Genomic DNA, 24,627 nt, shown 5'->3' with positions numbered 1-24,627 from the left:
GGATATGGAAACTGATTTAAAAGTAGAAATTGAGGATATGAGAATAGATTTAAAAACAGATTAAGAACGTTGCAAAGAATGTTCAAGTTACACAAATTAAAGAATTAAAAGGAAAGCAAGAAAATCTCACAGTTGGAAGTCCAAGAGCAAAAATGCCAAGAAATAGAAAGGATAAATTGGAATTTCAGCAATTAAAATTCAGAGGCATTTTAGAAGAGTTCAAAACAGGAGATCTTGAAAGACACCTTAAAGCTTTGATGCAGGAATTTTCCAAATATTAACATTTTCAGAAATGTTATTTGCAAAAGAAGAAAAATGACTCCTGATATCTTGTAAGATTTTTATTCAAAAATGCTATTCTAAAACCACAGATCAATACAACTTTAACTATACAAGAAAAGCAAATTCAAGACAGATTAATTGCTCGGGAATCAAAAAAACTGTCTATCACAGGGAAGGAAACTGGAGATGAAGACGATATTAAGTCTGACAGTCTCTTCACCTTTATCCTTAACAATTTATTTGATTTCAACACATTTCCTCTGATTTTTTTCCATTAGGTTTAGGACTTCAGAGCAATTCCTAATGTTCTTGAAAATGATGAGGTCAAAATCATATTGTGGAAACTGGTTGGCTTTGTTCTTCCCTGTGGAATTTGCACATGAGCAGTTTGTGATCTGTTCCATGTATTTAGGTGTCAATTTGGTTTAAACAATGTTACCAATAAAAACATCATTGGATTGCCAGAAATTGGTAAATCATTCTCCTTAATTTCTGTTTTCTAACTCCAGCCACATTTTCCTCACTGTTTCAAATTTTGGCATTTCAATATCCCGTCAAAGGCAGCACATCTTGTTTACATGTTCAATCGATTTCAAATTCAACTTGACCATAAAACACCTCTTTTTCTGCATTAGTAGTTGGAATATAAACTTGGAGAATCATCACATTAAAGAGTTGTTCATGAAGTCTACTTTGTATTCTTTGATCATTTACTCATTATACCTCAATATTGTCTCTGCTATATCCTTCATAATTATGAAAGCAATGCCTTTTTTTCCACATCCCGAATAGTAAACATGATGTACTGATTGAAAGTTCCCAATTCCACTCTGTTTCAGTTTTGTGCTATCTAAGATGTCACTGTTGATTAATTTCATCTTTCACTGTTCAACTTTTCCATGTTTATGTTTCATATATGCCATGTTCCCAGTGTAATTCTGTCTTTGTAGCTTTGGATTCCCCTCCCCCTCTCTTTATGGCAGTATCAGCAACTAAATGCCTGGAAACCTTTAATTCACATCAAAACATTGTTAGTACTCCAAAAAAAGCTTCAGCCCTTCTTCAGTAGTGAGTTGAGTACATCTAATCAGCCTGGTATATCATCAGTCACTTTATCTTGTCAAGGCATGTGATTTTCTTGGTAAAACACAGGAGTGGTTTACCAGTGCCTTCTCCTGCACTTTATGAAATGATTGCTATTACTGCTTCCAGTAACTTCCTATATTGCTTCTGCCCGACATAGATGCCTGCTTGCTTTAGCTTGACAGCTATCTTCATGCTCTATTTGGATGATATACTCTTAGCATATACACCCAGCATTCTTGGTTCAAATCTCCCAGGAACTCGCCATGATGAAGCAGACAGCAGGACTTGGGAGGTGGGGAGATAGAGGGCTAAACTCCTTTATTCCCCAGAATTTCTCATTCCCATTGTGTGATCAGTTTGCCCTAATTCTGCTTCACTCACCTGTGGTGGCTCTTCATAATTCTCACTCTCGGGTTCTAACAGTGGCTCTATCAGTGGCTCCTCCACTGCTTCCTGACCAACCTCTTCAGGCTACAAATGAAAAATGACAGCCAATATTACTTATTTCTGCCAGAGCATTTCCAATACGTCCTCTGAAGGTTTCTACAAAAAATAAACTTATCAAGTCTAAATAATTGGCAAATTATTTAGGAACAAGCATCACATGGATTTCAGAAAGGTATTTTGGGGCATTGCTATATTGGGGCAAAAACAATCTTTAAAACCATAAGAGTAAATCCCCAGGCAAAGTTATAACTCACTCCTGGATTGCCTCTTTTCCCATAAACTACACTATCATGAAATTTCATAGACAACATATATTTTACAGGAATGTTTTAAAAATACTTAGCAACTAAAAGACTAGGTAATGAGGAATAATAACACTGGGAAAGTAATGGCTGTATTTGCACAACATACCAAACATGGTTAACAATGGTTTATTTGAAATGTTTAGATTCCTACATGAATTATACATTAACAACCCTGGATGGATTTACAGTATCTAATCCACAAGTTAGCTGATCACATAGCTTAACATGTTATGCAAACCCAGCCATTGTTTGATAGAATGATGTATTCTGTAGTTCTATATGTTATTGTATGACGGAAGATCATTTAGAGCAGAGTTAATAGTAATCAGCAGGTATTCCACTTATCTTATGAATTGGCATTGTTAGCCAGTCACATCCTTCTTTTCACTGGGATGTTCAAGGAACGTATAAGATTGCATGAATCTGGAATGAATGAATGAATGCTTTGCATTTGTTTTTGCTAAAAAAAGTTATAGAACTGATATCTTTATTATGCAATTAAGCTTTATTAATTTCCTGAATAATGGGCAGGAAGGGTAATATAAGAAAAAACAACTAAGCCCTGCTGAAAAAAAATTAGCATGGATTCTACAAAGGTAAATTGTGCTTCATCAAGTGTTTTAGAGCTTGTTTAAAGTGCCAGTGGGTACATGGAGGTAATCCTATCAACATTATAGTTCCTCATCAAAGGGTGTATTTAATGGGAATGGGGTGAGAGTAGGAATAAATGGTCAATTTTTTTCAACTGGAGTCCTTCAGGGATCTGTATTAAGATCAATGCTGTTTTAACTTGTTCTTGAATTATCTCATTTAGTAGTAGAGCAGGGAAGAGACTAAATTTGTAGATATGTGGTGGATAAAAACCAAAAATGACTTGAGAACAGTTCCTGAAGGATCTTTTTAAACTATCCGAGTGGTTAACCAAGTGGTAAATACTGTTAAATATAAAGTGATGTACATTGGACAAGCCACCCACCCCTATGCAAATTTCACATAACCTATGTGAACTAAACAGAAAAAAATAGTATGGGCTCTAGTTCATGGAAGATGTGCTGGAGCTGTGAAAAGGGCAAATTCCATGGTAAGGATCAGTGGGAAATGAACTGAAAATATATTTCAACGTTTTAATAACCTTATATGGCTCAGCCGCATATTGAATATCATAGACCAGGGATGGCGAACCTTTTCGGCACCGAGTGCCCAAACAGGAACGCATGTGCATGCACGTGCATGCGCCGGAGGACCGGAAACCCAAAGACCAGTTGGCGAGTGCACGCATGCCTGTTTTGGGCCAATTTTTGGCCATTTTCAGGCTGTTTTTGGGCCATTTTTGGTTCATTTTCAGGCCGTTTTGGGGGCTGTTTTGGGCAAAGACCAGATGCGCACTGGAAATCAAAAGAGCAGCTGGTGACAGCACGCATGCCCACAGAGAGGGCTCTGTGTGTTACCTCTGGCACGCATGCCATAGGTTCACCATCATGGTCATAGACCATTCTAGTTGCACTTTTAAATGCAGAGAGAAAGCTTAAAAAGCACTGAAGATGCCAACCACAATGATCAGGGGACTCAAATGTTCTCTTTGTGATGAAAGGCTAGAATATTTAGGATTATTTAGAGAAATGGCAGTGGCAGAGCACATGACCAAAGTACATAAAATCATGTGGGCCAAAGGTTTTAACTCCCCTTTCAAACATTAGGTCTTTGGGTTCATCTATATATGAATGCCCACCAATTTGTTGTGAGGACAAGTTTTCCACTCCCTTTCATAGAGAACCAAGCTGTTCCAGCTCGTTAGGAATGTTTTCCAATTAAATGGTAAAAGACTTCCATGCAGAGATTCCCATTGCACAGAAGAAATCCAATCAGAAATTGAATTGTTGCAGGGCCACCCTCTCTATCTGGCTACTGTGCTCCATGCCTCCAAGGCCATTTCCCTCATACTGTAGCAGCCAACGAGATAGTTCTTGTTGTGTACATGTGCAATTTGGATCAAGAAAATACTGGTCTTGTGAATGACCAAGTGCAGTTCTATGAAGCCAGTATTCCCATCTGTAAGCTCTTTACATATGTAAGGCATCAGATATAGGAGAAAAAGTCAATTGTTTTTGACTTTTCCAGACAATCCCTGGTTTTATTGAATGGCACAATTTTTTGTTTGTTTAAAGGTAAATGTAAAGGTTCTCCTTGTACATATGTGCTAGGTGTTCTCGACTCTAGGGGGCGGTGCTCATCTCTGTTTCAAAGCCGAAGAGCCAACGCTGTCCGAAGACATCTCCGTGGTCATGTGGCCAGCATGACTAAATGCCAAAGGCGCACGGAACACTGTTACCTTCCCACCAAAGATGGTCCCTATTTTTCTACTTGCATTTTTTATGTGCTTTCGAACTGCTAGGTTGGCAGAAGCTGGGACAAGTAATGGGAGCTCACCTCATTATGTGGCACTAGGTATTTGAACCACTGAACTGCTGACCTTTTGATTGACAAGCTCAGCATCTTAGCCACTGTGCTAAAACATCTATAAAAAATCTATAAATATAACAAATCTATAGAAAGCTACATTCATATCTTTGTTACCTCAAGTGTTGATAGGGGGTCTGGAAAGCTATAGCCCCCAACTTGCCACTGTCTGTTCAATGAGGTAACTTAAAAACAGCTGCTGTACCTCCCACACACTGATTTCAGCCTCTCTTGCCCTCTACACGTCATTCTCCTTTGCTTGTGAGCTTCTCTATCCCTCACTGCTAAGCAATTGTCCTGAAAGTAACTTCCTGTGAAAGCAGCAATAACAGTCTCATTCCAGAGCTGTGGTAACAGGTAGGCTTGTGGGTCCACAGTTTTTTAAATGACATTGTTTCTTCCCATCTCAAAGATGGAAGGAAAGCATCAACATGGCTATTGGGAAGAGCCCTGTGATTGGCAGTCTGACATCACTCTTCATAGGCTCCTTCCTCCCTTGCTGAGTAGAGCAGCGTGCCTCTTCCTGCCTGAATGCACTGGCCTCATTTCATCTTCAGCTGTTGCTATTTTAAACTAAGCTGGAAGCAAACGGTTCACTGGCAGCTCAGCTGCAAGATTCAAGAGTTTTTCTCAGATTGGCAATCCTGCAGCAGGCAGACAATTTCTGTAATACAGTTTGGTTTTCTCAGCCTCAAGATGCACAATGCTGTGCTTCCGAGTTCATGCCAGCCCAAATGTACACATTTATCAAACAAGTTATAAAAATGAAGATTAAAAAACCCACTCATTTCATAAATGAATATCACTGCCTTTTACAGTAGGCCCAACTGATGAGATAGAGATTTGCACACATATTGTTAATATGTTACTGCACAACCCATGTGTGCTCTTCTTGCACAACTTGCTCTTCTTCACATGCATTTCCATTCCTGCACACCATGGTTATAGGTCGTCATCTAAAGCATGAGACATCCTGTCATGCAAAATTATTGGAATGCCGTTGCATTTTTTTTCCCTGCTCATCCTAATAGGTCCTCATCCCAAAATAAAAATGCAGCCTAAAATCATAACATAGTCAACCTTCAGTTTTTGGGAAATTAAATTAACAAAAGATCTTACATCAATATCAAATGCCACTCAGATCTATTGGGGGTCAACTATCCTTTTTTTCTATGGTAGTTTTGAAATTCTTCTTCCCCTAGATTGATTCTTAATAGCTCTTATAGCCACCTGAAGGGTACAGGATGCCTACCTTCACATCAGTGGGAAATTCTTCTTTCTTGACCAGTCCTGTGGCAGCTGCAATATTGCCAGCTCCTGAGAAGACAGCTCCACCCAGCTGTGATGCCTGCTCCTTTGTCTTCTCAGCAACTAAGAAAACCAGAAGACAGAAAGAAAAGGCTCTAAGTCTTATGAGACCATACAATTAGCTCATTATACTGGATGCACAATGTGTGGCCTTTCACAACTTGGCTAAAGAAAGATATTGACTTGGAATATAATTTGGCAGTACTGTAGAAATGTACAACTACAATACAATAATACAGTCTATTCATCATAGATGGATATAAGCAGAAGCATATGTATAAGGCCATGGAAGAAAAGCTATCACTATTAAGTTCTTCCTGCAGCACATATGTCTTTTCTGGACTCTACACTGCTTTAGCGTACACTCCCGTTTTAAGTAAACCATTTATTTTGCTCTCCAGTTCAAGTCCACTTGGCCTGTTAGCAGGAATGCAGTATGTCTCAAGCGAAAACCTTGCCCCAAGTGAGTGAAACTTGGTGGAGGTGGGGTGGGTAGTTTTGGGTTAGGTTCAATAGGGTTTTTTATTATTATTTTTGGAATTATAAATGTGCCATACAATGAGTGCCTGAAGATTTGCTGTAATTTAAAGCAGCCATTCCATCTCTTAAAATTCCTGAAATTTCCCCTCAAAAATGTGTCCTAATTCTGCCCAATTTTGAAATGAACACTTTGACATGAGATATTAAGCTTGGTGTGTCTGTCAAACTGAGTCAAGTTGCACACTCACTGTATCTTAGCCAGTCCTTTTAGCCAGTTCTGTCAACAGGTGACAAGTAGATGGAATACTTTGTCCAGCTTCAGTTATGGGAAAGATTTTAACAATATGACTATTTTATTGACTTGCCAATGTTTTAATACAACTGCCCACTCAGGATTAAAGTTGGGGGAGAAGAGAAACATTACCTGAGGTTACACCTTGCACCACACCTTCCCGAGTTTTACTTCCTAAAGAGACAGAAAGGATTAACAGTTAAAATTAGACAGGAGTATGCCACTTCACTGAAAATAATGATAAGCAATTCATTTTATTTACTATCTCCAGGGAATAATTTTCCTTTAAAAAAAATTATAAGGTATCACATTTATCCAGTTTCTGGAAGAGTAGTCATATTAGTTTCTTACAGCGAAACACAAATCTTGTAGCATTTACGGACAAGTCTATTAAATCCAGTTTGCATTTCATCCATTCTACACATGTTAGCGTGGCCTATTCAAGTTGCCTTCTCAAGGAAACATGGAAAGAAATTTGGTATCTCAGTCCTTCAGGCAGAGACCCATTTCAGAGGGAAGAGACTTCAAGATGAAATATCTCTGGCCACGTTTTATCAATTGGATGACTAGTATCAATCAATCAATGAATTTATGCTTCAATAATTCCCTCAAATATAGAAGTTGTCAGTTGCTTCTTTGTGGACTGCAACTATTCCAAGCAGCCAATTAGGACAAACATTCCTTTGTGGACAGTTTATTATTGCATTTCGGAGCAGGTACTTAAAAGCGTGCATCACATTACGAAAGTGTTACATCTAAGGGGGGGGTAGTGAAAAATGGTGAGGCAAGAGCAGCATAAGGCCTTGAGTTATATGAAAAAGTTAGAGTTAAGGATGAAAGGAAGAGTTGCTCAATTCGTCTGTGCTTCTGGATAATCTAAGGCAATGTTTCTCAACCTTGGCAACTTTCCGATGTGTGAACCTTAACTCCCAGAATTTCCCAGCCAACCTCTCTTCCTACTGCAAATGGATTGCCTGAACTTGGGGTTTCAAAGCTATAGTACTAGTCTGCTTGAGTCTCCAGCTGAATTCAAAGGCACTTCTAGCACCTTAAGAGCCACTTGTATTCCCACAGCTTGCTTATGTACATGTTGCCATTTTGCTCCACCCCCATGTGCCTCTTTAACCAAGATTTATCATGATTTATTGTGTCCAAACCTAAAGTAACAATTGCGTTGGATTTATGGAAGCTGAGATTTATTTATATGCTCTCCATCTTGTCTGAGGGCAACTTATACTCAAGGTCTGGATAACATATAAGCCCTAATTTTTGTTTTAAATTTTTGTGTGTCAAATGAGAAAAGGGTAAAAGTAGGGTTGCTAATTATGCTTGCTAGCCAATTTTGTTTTAGCTTTAGAGTATCATGTAAGTTACTGTAAAAACACAGTTGTACATTGGGTATTATGAAATGAGGTAGGAAGAGAGGGTGTGAGGTATTACATATTCTAACAGCACACAGTTACCAGGATTTTGTTTCATAAATTAACAAAATTCTCAAAGCTAAAATTCAAATAATAAGATCATGAAGATAATTTAGGTTATGCCATTTCAAACTTCTTTACCCAATTTTTTCACTTTTAATCTTAGCAGGTGAGAGGGCTACACCAGAACACTTTTCCTCCAAGCATCTAGTTCTTTGCATGGAGCAGAATTACTGTGAGTGCTGTAAAGAAAATCCACTCACCTGCCTCAGTCTGCAATATAAAATACTTCCATCCAAAAACAGAATTGCCATTTCAGCAACAGTTATACAGGTACTGACCAAATTCTCTCTTAACAGTAACAGAATTCATTTTTTCCAAAACAAATATACAAAAAAAGCTAAGTCAGTTGGTATCTTCTTCAGTGCTTTAGGAGTTGTATCATTATGAGCCATCATTCTATAATTAATGCAACTGCACCCGTTGAATGTGGGTCTTAAACAGGGTAATTTGTGTAGATAGATATTGTACCTGACATTACAGCTAACTCAGAGAAAAGGTCAAATACAACTGAACCAACAGGAAATCAGAACTCCAAGTAGGAACACTATTGACTTATTAAATAAGATGCTAGAATAGCGATCTAGACAGACTACCAGAAAAAGGAAGACCCATCTTATGTCACTACTTCACTACCCTCTCAGCCTTAGGAAGAAGGCAATGGCAAAGCACTTCTGAATATGCCACCTAGGAAACTACATGAACTTCCCATGCAGGCAGCAGTAGTCAAATCTGACTCAAAGCTATCATTGGCCATGATTTACTACAGTTGTGCACAGAAGTTACTCAACAATGAACCTGTTTAGCATGTATCAGGTTTCTGTGGTCTTGAAATTGTCAAGTATTATAACAAAGACCTCCTAGTGACTTTATTTGGGTTAGCTATTCCCAGAACCTCATGAATGAAATTAAGAATATTCCAGACATCTCTGTCTGTGTCTGTACCCATATGTATGCATGTATCGCAAAATGTGCATAAATATGAATCATTTTGGGCTGGAATCCCTGTTGTCTGTCTTCAGATAATATGCCTCTTAATTACTGAATGCCATCTAGAAATATTGTCTCTGAGGGATGGCATATAAATATTTAAAAATGAAGAAATATATTGAATTTTTCTTACTCATAGATTGTAATATTTTATCACGGGAATACTATTTCATCCCCCCCACAGCTAGAGCAGCCAGTGGCACTATGAGTGCTTATGCAAGCATCGCTAAATCCTGTGACATTATTAGGAATCAATGACAAAATCTTCCTAACCATAAATTAATTTCCAAATCCCAAGGCATGGACTATAGACACAGCTATTCTGCTTTTTCATGAACTAAAAGCAAAGCACAGATATCCTGAGTAACTAACTCCCTCCCCCCTTCTTTAGTTCTCCATTTTTGAGATGTGAGGCCCTTCTATAGTAACTTTAGGACTCTTTGAAAAATCAGTAAAAGCCAAGAATGCTTCTCTAATATTCGAAAGAGAATATCATTTGAAGTTTGTGTGCTCTGCCTTTCTAATAGTATAGCACATATCCTTCATGATTTTTAAAATGCTGAACAGGGATTCTGCTTTTCTATCCTCAAGCTTCACCCGTTTCAATTCTATTAAGGAAGGGATACTGAGCTCTGGCATTAAATCAGTGTTAGCATTGAATAATAGAAAAACACAGATTCTGTTATTTTTCTGGAAGGTCTAGCTGCAAATTACCCATGATGCTGAGGAGAGGAGAGAAGCAATGCCCTGTTAATATGCCTTTCATAGCATACAGCTTTTTCTGTAGTATTAAAGGCTTCCACTGAATGCTTGTCAAGAGACTTCCAAAGGCGTGTGACAATAAAAATTGTCACTTGCACCATCCAAGTATCCAAAAGAGTTAAATGGAGCTTATTTTATGTCACATTTTCCAAGATGAGTCAGAGGTTCCTAACCTGTGAGATGTTAACAAATGCCAGGCGAAAAATAAAAATGGCAAAATATGTTATTCTATCAGGACTGACAATCTCAGTCAGAATCTGTGTTGAGGATTGGTAACTTATATTGAAGGTGAGTCATGAGTGCAGAATTAAGGTAGGAATCAAACAATGGGCAACATTGGGCACCAGCTAAACTCCTATAAACTGTAGTCACTATGGCCAATGATCAGGATTTGTGGGTATTGTAATAGAAATACCTGGAGAGTTTCAGGTTGCCTAAGTATTATATTCCATCTTCTAACTGTAATGTAAGTTAATATGCACAAACAGCATAAGTTATTAATATGCACATTAATATTAATTGATATTAATATTCCCTGACAGTGAGGAAAGCTGTGGAAAGATGCTCCTACTTTAGAACCATGTGAAACATTCCATTCATGTATTAAGAGGTTTCACCATTAACTGCTATGTGGGAAATACAGTGAAACAAGGGTTTCCTCTATGAGGAGTGAAGCCTTCCTCTATGAGGGCAACCATTTTGGGCACAACTTCTTGATGTTCAATCATCTACTAATCTACAGTGACATTTAAATATAGATCCTTTTAACATTTATATTTTATTGTGTTTTATTAATCTAAATGAAATGTTAATATATATTGCTAGTCTATGTATGACATGCCATACCCTAAATAAATAAATAATTTCAAAGGGACTAATAATAATATACATACACCAAACTGAGGCCCTGTTCCAAAGGTGTGTTTGAGATACTTCATGGCTTCACAATTGTGCAAATATCTCTGCAGCCCCTAATTCCACTCTGTAATAGTTTGAACATCAAGACTGAAGGGGGAGGGGGACAATAGGCTTTGTACAGGAGTCCCCATTTTAATATTTGTTGCTACAATACTCTGGACAAATCTGAGGCTGCAACTAGTTAGAATAAGTTTTATCTAGCCAGTTTTAGGAGCAGATCTGACAAGGAGAGGACTTAAGACCACCATAAATGCTCCAGACAGCTGTTCTTTCTATATAAATTTTATATATTTTAAATAGTTATAATACTTTCAACTATTCTTTTTAGATTTTTTTAATAATGATTGTTCTTATCTGTGATTTTGTTCAATGGTTATATGCTATCCAGAGTCATTTTTAGTTGGCAGCTATTTAAATGTGCAAAATAAATGAAATCACATCAACATTTTTGAAAGTTCACATACTTCCTTTTCTATTCACTTTTGGAAATTGCTTGTTAACTGCTTTTCAGCAATTGGGAACTTTTGGATCAACAAGGTGGACAGCCCTGGGTGAGCTTCCTAAATCTTTAGTGAAAGAATGTTTTAAGTACAAGTTTAAGAATGAAAAAATAATAATTTGGAATAAACAGCCAAAGAGTGATTAAAACTTTGATTTTAGAATGTTACAAATGGACTAGGGGCCCAGATAAATTTGAAATACATTTTTGAAATTAATTATCAAGAATTCTCCCCACAGGAAAGTGCTTTTATTTTTATTTTTAAAATATTAAGGTAAGACTTTAAAACTTGAACACCAGAGAGAACTGGAGGAACTAAATATTATAATTAAAGAAGAACACTCAAATTCAACTTACAATTATAGAATGAAGTGAGATAAATATATTTTTGGTTATTGGAATAATATTGGAAATAGTCAATGATATTTTTAAACAATGAATCCATAAATTAAAGAGTGATTGCCTATATGTACAAATTGTTGAAAAGATGTTATGAAAGAGGAACAAGTTTTATCTGACAAGCTTGAGACTGATCTGAAAGTGGATTTAACAATAACAGGCTATGAAAATGACATGGGAAAACATACAAATAAACCAACTGATGTCTTAAAAATTAGAAGAGAGATACAGATAACAAACCAAGAGAATGGCAAGGATAATTTTCCTAGTATATTGGTTTTACAAAAGAAGCTTGTTAAAGTTTTGAATTTTTAGAAAAGACCAAAAAATAATGAAAAGAACTCAACTTCTAGCACATTATTTGGACTAAAGATCAAGATTATTAGAAGTAAAAGGAAGGAATATAAGGTTGATTTATTTGATCAATTAAATAATATGTTGTTTTCTCTATAACTCCTCCAATGGACAACAGGACTGAAATGACTAGGTTTTATGGATACAGATAAAAGATGGGATATGGGAAAGAAAAAAAAACATTTGTTGTATTTTAAGAGGTGATGAGTTACTAAAATTGATTATATTTGTGATGCAGGTCAGAAGTCATTTATATATTTCTCTTTTTTTCTATTTCTATTTCCTTTTTTTTTTTACTGTACCTTCTATTTTTTTTTCAGTTTGCATTAGTTTCTAATGTATTTGCAATCTTTAACAAAATTATTATTAAAAAAAGAAAGTGGGTAGGAATAAAGGGAGGTGTTGCTATCTCAACAAGCATAATAAACTGCATCAATACTGACTTTCAACAGGCAGCAAAATGTCTTGAGCTGCTGTGTGTTTCCACTGGCCTTCTTCAAAGGCAACAAGCAGTTGATGTTTTCTTCCAATATGACCATTAATATTTCACTGGTCAGTGAGCCATCCAAAAAATTGAAGCTCTCCTCTATCAGTTTTCTTGCAGCATGTGGCAACAAACAAGATTGTGATATATACAGAATCATCCATAGCTCTTTCCCTCTTGCCAAGCTCCCTTGCATTTACCTGGACTACAAGAAATGTGTGCCAGTTTTATGAAGCTGTATTTTGCTGGCAGCACAGCCTTCCAATTGGCCCTTAAAAATTCAGTTAACACCAAAAGGATAGAGGTTTTAATTACATGCGTAGTCTACGACGATCAGAACCATTCCAGGAAGCCATCTTTTTGGCAGACTAAACAACTATGAGCTCACTCCTTAGCAGACTGTATGGGGAAAAACCTGGATGCAGTGATGCTCCAAAGTATCACTGACTTGAGTATGTTTTTTCATCTTTTGTTTTAAGTGAGAGGAGGGGGGAGGTTAGATTCCAGAGATTTTGTCTACTATCAGTGCTTCCATTCAATGATATAATTAGTGGGAAAAAGATGTTTTGGAAGCTTTCTTTTCTTTTTTGCTTTGGAAACCTGCCAGTGATCCCCTGGAGAAGCTGAAACTATTTTTGGCACAGAACAAACATGCAACTGCTCAGAGGCCAAACAATAGGCATGGAATTCACACACCTTCTCTGTGTGCCAAAAGGGGTGAGCTGGGATCAGGTAAACAACCTCCATTCCAAAGAGATTCTCCTGGGGCATGTCTCATTTACGCAGATTTTACTCCTCAGGGTCAGTAGATATTTTTCCTGCTGCATAGCTGTCTAAAAGAAAATGCTATGCTCAGAATAAAGTACCATAGTATTCCTTCACTTGGTTCTAGAAAGAGGAAAACTGGTCCTCTTCGGACTTTCACCTCTGTACATGTTAGCACAGGGTTAACTTTGCTAAGTTGCTCCACATCCTAGCAATCTCCAAGTAAAGATGTAACTCACCTACATTCAAAGGGGCCTGCCTTCCAATACATACGGATTACAATAGAAGAGATGCTAATCGGCACTTCCATCCCCATGGTATAAAGGTATGCATTGAAGATGCTTTTTTGGGAACTATGGTATGAACTATGAAGTATACAAGCCATCAACTAAGAGGCAGCCAGCCTCAGGCAATCTCAAGTCCCCTGATGCATTCCTATGTGAAAACCTGAAGTTCAGGGGCAGGTTTCAAAACCCGTTGCTACCAGTGTGTTTGTGGGCGTGCCCGCACTCGTGTGCGCGCGATGCTTCTGCACAGAAGCGTCAGGGTGGGTGGGCGATCTGGGGTGAACCCACCACTGCTGAAGTTGGCTTTTGGGATCAAGCTGCATGCAATGTTACATGCATCTTTGAACTCAACATGCAGCTTCTGCCTATTTTTCAGAACAAATACCTGATTCGGAAAAAGAACTTTTCTCACAAAGAAAGACATTACATTCTCTATATGCCTGCTTTGATCCTGTTCATTATAAGCTCTCTCTCAGTCTGCATTTTTAAAATAAAATGCAAGATATTCCTGAATAGACATTTAATGGGAAGTTTAAAAGCCTGCTGATACATGGACCATGGAATTCAACTTCCTAGCATTTGTGGTTATAAAGATATTAAAATTGTATAGGCACTGTTAGATGAAATGCCTGTTTATAGTTTTTCTTTTTTTAAATGCTGAGAGAGTGGGGTTTAGCTACAATTCTGACTGAGTGATTTTCCTAGCCTGGTAAACATGCAGGAGGAAACCCACTCCACACGCCAGAAATGCATGCCTCTGACAATGGGGACCTCTTCAGAAGGACCTCTCCTACAGATCTTAATAACTAAACAGATTTATAATAAAAAAGATGATTCTTTAGTCAACTGGTAAGCCATTTAGGGCTTTAAAGCTTAAATTGTGCTGGCCAGCAACTGGCAAACAATGCATATTGTTCAGTGCATGCGTTATACAATCTCCATTCCCCATGTCTTGCACTGTATTCTTAGCAGCTTAGTTGCTGCATTGAGCGTCAGTTGCAATTACTGGATACTTTTAAGGTTAGACATAAGTTGACTTCAGAGTCAGCTGATGTTAAAGGAGTAGTCCATGACTGCAAACATGTATTCTTTCAGGAAAAATGTAACCTTATCCAGACCAAGTGCAATGTCATTCCCCAATCTGTTTCTTATAAACTAATGGGGCCCCTGTCTTGCTTTAGATTTATCTCAGATTGTTTGTGCTCATTGAACATTTATCAAACGTAGCCAATGATCAAGCATAGTAAGGAGCAACAGCTGAGTGTTACCAACATACTGATGATGACCATTCCATTCCAAAACAAAACCTCTGGCCAAAAGGTTTTGTTGTGCTCCAATGGCTGAAGACCATTAGGAACTATATCTATATTGTATTCCAAGAAACAAAACGGGGGCTGTATAAAAATAGCTGCCAATTTTTGAGCAAACAGAAATCGTAGTTCAGAATTTATACCAAGCCAGGCTTGAAAAGCTCCATATTCTCTTACAGTAGATCCCCTCTTTAGCCCTCACAGTGTCCATTGATGATTGATGCTTGCTTATATATTCTGCATCCTCACTTTCCTCTTTGGCAAATCCATTATTGGGTGGGATTTTTTAGCCTGAGAGATTTCATTCTCCCCAATCCAAGCCAGGTTGTTGTGTGAACCCTCTAAGTCTGGGTTTGGGAGTAGTTGTCCTAGCATCATGTGTTTTAACTAATATATTATTTTATATCTGGGTGTTTTAGCTTTCTGGAAGCCGCAGTGTGGTTGTGGCACTCTTCTGGACATTGGGATAAGATAACGGTAGAAGTTACAGGGAACATTTTAAACACTGGATATTTCTATTACTTTCCCCACTAAGTATGGATATGTTAAACTGTAACTTACACCATCCTTAGTCTGCCTAGCCAGAAATAGGTTGGCTAGGAATGGTAGGAATTGTAGTTTATCACACACTCATGTACTTTGTTCGAGAATGCTTCCTTATTCAATTCGGACTTCTGAGATTTCAAACAGAGGCTGGACTGTTATCTATCAGGGACAGTGTAGTGAATCCTGCAGTTGCAGGTGGTTGGACTTGATGATCTCTTAGATCACTTACAACTCTGTGATTCTATGATTCTAACTGATAAATGATTGAATATGACATTAAATTATATTTAAACTTTGGATATTTTATTTGTTTTTTTTAAATTTTGCTAGTTGCCTTAAGTATTCCCAGAGACCGATAAAGAAGAATATTTGTAGCTCAAGGTTGAAATGAGGGGTCCTTGGTGCTGTCTGAGCTTGGTTGTTTTCTTGCAGACATTTCATTACCCAAACTAGGTAACATCATCAGTGCTAGTAAAAAAACCCCACTCCCTGATTGTTCTGATGATGTTACCTAGATTGGATAATGAAACGTCTGCCTAAAAACTACCAAGCTCAGAGATCATCAAAGATCTCTTATTCCCAGAGAAGAAAGACAACATACAAATTAAATACCCATAAATCCTCCAATTGGCTCAGAATAGCACTTAACCATAGCGTTTCGGTGGAATTGCCAAATGCTGCAGAACCTGGCTCCCCCAGCTTTTTGGAAATGTGAGGAAAATGGTGACTACAGCAGCAGACAGGGTTTGCTAACCTATCTACATAATGAATACTGCCTTCCACTCTCTAGCTCCTGCTATTGCAGGACACACCCTGTTTATGCTTTTGGATTTTTGTTGTTGTTGTTATATGGCACACATCTAAACTAGGCACAGGACTGCAGAAGCCCATTACTTCTTATTTTCTAAGAAAGCCAATAAACATTCCTAGAAATCAAGGTGATCCAAGGGATTAATACTTTACTGCATAGAATGCCAGCTTCCCCATTCTTTTAATTTAAACCTTTTTTAAAATGGCAGAGACATGAAACCTAATGAGATCAAGACAGTTATCTATATCCTATGATGGAGCTCTCAAAACAAATCTGGTGAACTATTTAGCAGACTAAGCCAACAGAAATCCACTCCCATATCCTTTTGTTTGATATTATAGCAGGAACAAGCTGCCGTTCCAACGTATTTGTCCCTGTTCTCCATAGCAGAGCTTATCTGTGATTGGAAAAATTATCTGAATATTCAGTACAGAAAAACCTCTGTGTTTTGTTTTTCTGCTGTGTCTACTTGGCACAACAGGAGAAATTTGTTAGACATCTCATCTCCTAATACTGATGCTTCCCTATCTGTTCATCTGCCAGCTGTTCTTTGAACTCACAGATAAGTTCAGAAGGGTAATGTAATTATTATAACTGAGTGCTTTAAGAGATCCCGCTTGCTTTCTTGGAGCATTCCAGTTAAAGAAATAGCACTATCATGATCAATAAACTACAGTTCAGTTATTAAGCATGCAGAAGTACTTATATTAAAATCCCAGAGCGATCAGTTGCAGGCCCAGTGGCCTTCAGTGTTTTTCTTTAGTGATCTGGAAAAAGATATAAAAATCCTTGCCAATAAAATATGCCAAAGCTACAAAATGGCCATAGTGATAATTAATGAAAAGGGCCCAAGACTTCCAGCACTGTGGATTGCTTGCTCTGCTGGGTATGTTCCAAGAAACATGTTGATGCAGCCAATTGCAAGGTCAGACATCCAGGAAAAAATGTAAAGCAGATCTAAGCAATTGGAAACTCCTCAAAAGCAGTAGAGTGCAATGTTTGTTTCCCTATTTTTCATGGCATCTACCAGCCTCCCATTTAATTCTTGGGACTCACCATGTTTGTTAGCCTTCCAGTCAAGCACACTTTCACCGTCTACATGGATTAATTAAACCCTAAGTCTATTTAAGCAACCTTTCCTTTATACAGTCAACAAAATAAAGGTGTGGCAAACTGATGCTTTGTCTCTACTATTCTGCTTGCATGTAAAAGTTAATTACAATAATTAATTACTGGCAAGCAGGGTGGATTTTCTACTATAAACCAACAAAAGGTTCTCTTGTTAATCAGAGTCTTTAAAAAACTTAATTCCACCCCTTAACCCATTTTCTATGTCTCACTATGCCACATGCTGGAGGACAAACATCTGCAGTATATTATCTCCATGTGCAACTCAGAACTTGGCATTCTCTTTTTTTTTAAGTTTTTTATTTTATTTTGCATATACATATACATATCAATGCATGAACAATGTGGCACCTGGGTGTCATATATTCTAATACAAATAAAACTAGTAAAATTGATCATAGTTATTACATTCAACCAAATTATATATTTCTAATAATAATAATACCCATTTATATTAAGTTGTAGTTTATCATTAATTATTCCATGTTTTTATATATTGCTCTAATGCCACTCACCATATTATTTGATCGTACATAATAATATCGCCATTCAATTTCTAAGCTTCCCTCTTGTTATTGCCCACTTTGGTGCTTTGGTGCTTTGACTCCTGTTCATTTTTAACTTACCTCCCATATTTCACTCTTTACATCTATTTGTATTAAGATACAATCATTATTTCATTATTCAAAGTTTCAATACACATTTCTAATACCAATCCCAATATTATTTAGACATACAAAATTATTCTTTTTTTTTTTTTTTAAAATTGATTTATATGCCACCCTTCTCCGGAGACTCAGGGCGGCTTACAATGTGTTAAGCAATAGCCTTCATACTTTTGTATATTTATACAAAGTCAGCTTATTGCCCCCACAAACTGGGTCCTCAATTTACCTACCTTAGAAAGGATGGAAGGCTGAGTCAACCTTGAGCCTGGTGAGATTCGAACTTACAGTAATTGCAGACAGCTGGTGTTAATCACAATGCTATCAGTCTGCTGAGCCACCAGGCCCTTCAATATGATTCTAATCATATTGTTTACAATAATCAAATCTATATAATTCTGATAATAATACAGGTTTATATTGAAATATGTTCTTTCATTATTTAATTGCTCAGTGTTTCAATTATTCCAATACGAATCACAATATTATTAAAATGTATTTAATAATACCATCATTCAATCTCTTGTTTTCCCATTTTATTGTTACTTTTATTCCATTATATAAAAGTATGTATATACAAATGTTTCCCTCTTCCCTTATTTCTAATCATGCCACCATTCTAAAAAAGAATTGTTTTTCTCTCTTTAGGTCTTTTCCTTCCAGTCTGGTATTTTTCCCAGAATGCTTAATCACCGCTTTAACAAGCAATTCTGAGCAGATAGTTCTAAATTGTTCCTTAGGGTTAGGTTTTAAGTAAGAAGGAATCCTCTCCCCCAGTTCCAACCACTGTTCACCTACTTAGCTCCAGCACCAGTCTTAGTTGTTCCTCGGTTGCTCCAGCTTTGTGGCAGCCATCTTTCGACTGCCTCTTCTCCTTGCCGTAGCTGAGAGGGAAAAAGAACCCTGGGTCAGACAGGAGAGTTGCAACTCTCTGCGACCTCACAGGGTACCTCTCTTTGCTTCACCACCCCTACAGGGCAGTTTTGGCTCCTTTTGGAGCCTACCAAGGGGGAGAACTGGGCACGGGAGCACGGAGACCCGCTCCTCATGTCCAGTCTCGCTGCGACATCAACCGGAAGCCCCTGAACCTGGCATTCTCTTATACAGCTTTCCTGTATTGTAGAATGAACACCTACAATGAGGAATGTTCAAATATTACAAGGCATTGGAAAAAGCAGAAAGCAAGCATACCTTTGCTCTCTAGCCAAGGTCTAGGACAACTCACCACAGGCAACTTGCCATGGACAACTTGCCAGGATCATTTTGCTGCAGCCAACTAGTGGCCAACTCACTGCGGGACAAGAGTTACACTAATATCAATGGAATTGTGGAAAAGGATCATTAAAGAATGCAAATGAAATGTGAATGACAAAAATTAAAATAATTTTTAAATTATTTTAAATAATTAAATTGAATTGTTCAATTGTCCTGCAGCGAGTTGTTTCATGGCAAGTTGGCAGTGGCAAGTTGTCCCATTCCACTCTAACCACACATCACTGTCATAGAAGACCTCCAAAGGGTGACGGAGAAAATACTAATTGCAGAACAGATGCAGCCTGATCTTATGCATGTGTAATTAGAAGCACCATTGTATTCAATGGGGATTATTCCAATAGATAGTCCTAAACATACAACCACAACTTGAGATCACAGCTTCCATCACTAAGTGAGGTGATTGTCAAGTGAGTTGCGCCTGATTTCACAACTTTTTTTTGCTGCAGTTGTTAAATGAATTGCTTGGTTATTATGCAAATCTGACTTCCCCTGTTGACTTTGCTTCTTGGAAGCCTCCTGGGAAAGTCACATATAGTGATCATGTGACCCCAGAACACTGCAACCATCATAAATACATGCCAATTGCCAAGTGTCTGAATTTTGATCATAAAACAATGTGGGTATTGCAAAAGTGGTAAGTGCAAGGACTGGCCATAAATACTTTTTTTAGTTGTAAGATGGAATGGTTGCTAAATAAATGGTTGTAAGTTAAGGACTATCTGGATCGGGACTCGTTACGTACGGTCACTCATGCCCTCGTCACTTCCCGCCTGGACTACTGCAATGCTCTCTACATGGGGCTCCCCTTGAGGAGCACCTGGAGGCTCCAGCTGGTCCAGAATGCGGCCGCATGGGTGGTTATGGGTGGTTATGGCGCTGCCATGTGACCCCCCTCCTGCACGAGCTTCACTGGCTCCCGGTGGTCTTCCGGGTGCGCTTCAAGGTTTTGGTTACCACCTTTAGAGCGCTCCATGGCTTAGGACCGGGGTACCTACGAGACTGCCTTCTGCCACCAGTAGCCTCTCACCGACCAGTACGCTCCCATAGAGAGAGTCTTCTCAGGGTGCTGTCGGCCAAACAATGTTGACTGGCGGCCCCCAGGGGGAGAGCCTTCTATGTGGGTGCACCTGCCATCTGGAACGAGCTCCCCCCGGAGATACGGAGGATCCCGGATTTGCACACTTTCTGCCGTGCCCTCAAAACATTCTTATTCCAGCAGGCTGGTCTGGCCTAACCTCCCTTTTAAATTGTTTTAAATTTGTTTTATAAATTGGGGTGTTTTAAATTTGTTTGTGGGCCAAAGTATTTAATGTATTTTTAAATGGTTTTTTAACGTTTGTATTATGTGTATTTTATCTCTTGGCTGTTTACCGCCCTGAGTCCTTTGGGAGTAGGGCAGTATATAAATTAATTAATTAATTAATTAATTAATTAAATAAATAAATAAATAAATAAATAAATAAATAAATAAATAAATAAATAAAAATGGTCACAAGATTGTGGCAATAGTTCCTTCTGGGACAAATACATGAGAAAGGCTTGGACTCGCCTATAGCTGGAAAAAAACCAGAAGAATGACTTGATAGGTGGGGAATACCAGTATAAGTTCCTTGAGTATAGAAAGCTAGCATTTCAAGGAAAAATACTAATTCAGTATGCTAAATTATTACATGAAGGGAAGTTCGTTTCTTCTATAAAGAGGGGCATTCTAAAAAAAAACATTTACTGTTGCAAGTAGCATAATCACATTTACAGTTGCAAGTGGCACAGTCCAGCATCTCACGAATATGAAATCCTTAAACCAATGTCCTGCAGTCACCCAGATGCAAACTATCTTTTTCACAGGTGAGTGAAATACCGATGATTGAACCCAATTCCACATGTGAAAACAGCTTCTGCATGCAAAGATAGAAACATTTTTCTGCCACTCCTCTGCTAACCTTATTTCTCTCTATCATCCCTTGCCTTATGGCTTAGCCATATTGGGAGGAAAGTTCCATCAGTCTGATAATTTCCTCTCTTCCTCTTGGAATGCCACACAGTCTCTGCAATTCTTCCTACAATTTGAAAATATATGAACTAGGCTATTACGGCTGAGTGTTGTGGGTTTAAGATCTACTGTTTGTAAATAGAACTGGGAATGGTAGAAGAAAAATGTTTTGGATCAAGTCCTGTAAGTATGATGTCCTGTATCAGGATACTGTAGGATCTGTTGTCCAAAACATTAGCAAGTTATGAGTTGGTCAGTTTGCTATATCATTCCACTAGATAATTACTTTTCATAACCTGCCAGAGAAGATAGGATTTCTCAGTTCCCTTATAAATACTGTTTAAAAGACTTCAAGAAAGACATCAATATCAAATCTTTTTTTAGAAGAAATATTTCTTCTTTCACAAAACAGCAGATAAATAAATTGCCTGTGACATATGCTGAATTACAATATCAATCATCCAAACCATTAATAATCTGAATATTCTAACTTCCTTTTAAAGCGGGTAGGGTGGGATGGAAAGAATAGCAATTTTATCAAGAATACAAAAATGAATTTATTATCATGTGACTTGCCAACTACACACATCCATCTAAATTGGATTGTTTTTCTAGTCAATGAATCTCCATTTTGTTCTTATGGGTCTGTAACTTTAAAAATGAAAATTTGGCATTCTAGAACCTTTAGCAGTTTTCTTTGGCAAGATTCACAAGCCATAGTTTGTTTTAATGTGAGTTTGTTGGATCAGCCTAAGTGGCTATTTTTTTTTTCTTCCATTCAATCGTGTCCAATTTTCAGATTGCCTGGACAAGTCCCCGCAGTTTTCTTGGGCAAGGTTTTCAAAGTGCTTTGCCAATGCCTCCTTCCTAGAGATGAAAGTGACTAGCTCAAGGTCACCCATATGGCTTTGTGCCTCAGGAGGGACTAGAACTCCCAGTCTCCTGGTTTCTAGCCTGATGTCTTTATTTGCTAAAAAGTAAAAAGGATTTTAAGGGAAGGCAGACATGGGTGAGGGCAAAAAGGCAATAGCAATTAGCTCTTTTTTTAAGGAGTTGTTAACAAGACAAATGAGGGAGAGAGATAAACACAAGAAGTAATTATTCCAGAACAGGGATATGTGATTTATTTTCCATATTTTTATTTTTGTTATGACAATCATTTTTGTTTTACCTTATGCCAAGATTATCTGATCACTTAAAGTTGGTATCGGGCATTATCAATGTCTGGCAGGAAATAAAAAAAGCACAGTAATGTCGTTTTCCTGTTTTGCCCTGAATGGGGACCTTATCTATCTATCTATCTATCTATCTATCTATCTATCTATCTATCTATCTATCTATCCATCCATCCATCCATCCATCCATCCATCTATCTTTGACTTATAAGGCTGCCTAACTCAGTGGTACAGAACACAAACACAAACAGTAAACCAAAAAACCTCAAGCACCAATCCATATAGCAGCCTGTCACATAGAGAAAAGAAATAAATAGGGTAGGTACTGCCTTGATACACTTTGTTGGTATCTCCTCAGAAACGGGTTGGAGGACAGGATGAACCAAACCCCATTGAGCTACATATGCTACCACACATGCACACATTGCGTAAACCTCTAAGTTAGGCTTTAAAAACTCCAATAGTTGGGTTCAAAATTATGCAAACTACAGTGTAAAAAAACCACATTATGCTTAAAGTCACAAGTACAAAGACACAGCAGAAGAGGAACTCTTATGGGGAAATGGGAAGTTAGTTAATTCTCTGGTTCTCCCAGTAGGGACAATAAGATGAAGAATGAGAAAGAGCCAAGAGGCAGGACAAATATGGAATTGTTGATATACTGGCTACATTCATAAGACAGACTAAACTAAGATGCAATTTGGCCCTCTGTATTCTTCACTTCTTTTGAGGTCAGATAGGCCACAGACATGACTCTGAAGAAGATATGTGGAAACCATTAGCAAAATATGAACATAACCTAAGAAACCAGAAAGCATGAGAAAGAAACTCAAGACTGTGTATCTTGACAGATTGCCATAGACAAAAGTCAAGGTGCACTGGTTGGTTCATCATGAATCCTGAAGGGAGGCTCATTCTGAAATTAATCCTAACCACTCTTTCTTCTATTTCCATTTTCCATTTTCATTTTCATTGCACATTGACACGCGAAGAAATGAAACATGGGCAGCAAGGAGAAGCCACTTGTCATGATTCATGTTAAATATGGATTTAACTTATTTTTTTAAAAAATAAAATGAAATAGAAATCACATTTCTTTTGATCAGAGCTCAAGATTTGGTGACTTTATCCAGACGTATCCAGTTAGTTGTTTTGGCAACTATAAAGAAATGGGTGGGCGCTGCGTTCTTTCACGATGCCTTTTGGACTTCATAGCTAGCGCTTAGTTTTGGGCTTTTTAGTGGTCTCTCCTTCTAGCACTATTCAGGACAATGGATCCTCCAGTTTGACTAAAACTATGAAAACCAAAACCTAGTGAGTGTTGATGGGCAAGTCATATAAAATAGCCAGAATATGAATCAAAAAGGGTGCAAATCTGCAAATATGGTTGCTTGCTTAATTGTATTGCCTGATATTTGCCAGTGAAGATGAAGCTAAACTGGAATAGCATTAACTGGGGCTTAGCCTATTGCTAAGGAATGTTCTTGAGTGTGGCTCTTCTCAACAAGACACACCATGATATTCCTAATCAGTTCTTGGGTGTCTCCTTTATCCTTAACCCTTTTTAAATACAGGGTGCAGATTAATGTATTTCTCTATAGTAGAACAGAAATTTATAAAAATCCTACAGATTGAAAAAATAAAGAGATCACACTCAAGAAGATATGAGGAAGAGAAATTGGCCAAGATGCAGGGAACTGCTATGTATGCCTAGCACACTGAACCCCCAAAATAATCTCCCTTTTCACCCAAACATATTGCTGGAATTCATTCCAGTTGGTTAATTTAGTGTTCAGCAGATCATGCAAAGCCAGAGAATTCAATTAATTTTACAACATGCTTAGTTAATTCCTGGAAAGCATGTTTTGTGACAAAGCGAAAGAATGATGGCTTAGCTAAAGAAAAAAAAAATAAGGCTCATACAGACCTAGTTTCAAGATAACTACAATCACAAATTCTCTATAATCACAAGATCTGGAAACCTTGTTGGCAGGAAATATGGGAATTGTAGTCTAATTCATTTATAGACCACCAGGATGGAAAAGATTACAGGACAACCCCATTAGGTATTCTCATTTTTATTGTATGTGTAAATAATATACAAGATATTTGTTCTCTCTCTCTCTGTGTA

General features: G+C 37.7%; 1 protein-coding gene across 1 annotated transcript in view; it reads right to left on the bottom strand.

Annotated features, from left to right (window-relative positions):
• The window catches only part of SNCB (synuclein beta), a 32,381-nt gene that overhangs the window by 4,374 nt on the left and 3,380 nt on the right, over positions 1-24,627 (bottom strand). Inside the window, exons 3-5 of the mRNA XM_070934379.1 lie at positions 6,790-6,831; positions 5,830-5,948; positions 1,750-1,839 (exon numbers count right to left, since the gene is read on the bottom strand). Coding sequence (XP_070790480.1) covers positions 1,750-1,839; positions 5,830-5,948; positions 6,790-6,831 — 251 coding nt within the window. The remainder of the gene's footprint in view (positions 1-1,749; positions 1,840-5,829; positions 5,949-6,789; positions 6,832-24,627) is intronic.

Source organism: Pituophis catenifer, unplaced genomic scaffold (assembly GCF_029215685.1).
Source record: "Pituophis catenifer annectens isolate HBS135680 unplaced genomic scaffold, rPitCat1.0.hap2 SCAF_2, whole genome shotgun sequence".
NCBI lineage: Eukaryota > Metazoa > Chordata > Lepidosauria > Squamata > Colubridae > Pituophis > Pituophis catenifer.
The sequence above is the reverse complement of the archived record's forward strand: the minus strand, read 5'-3'. Positions and strand labels throughout refer to the sequence as shown.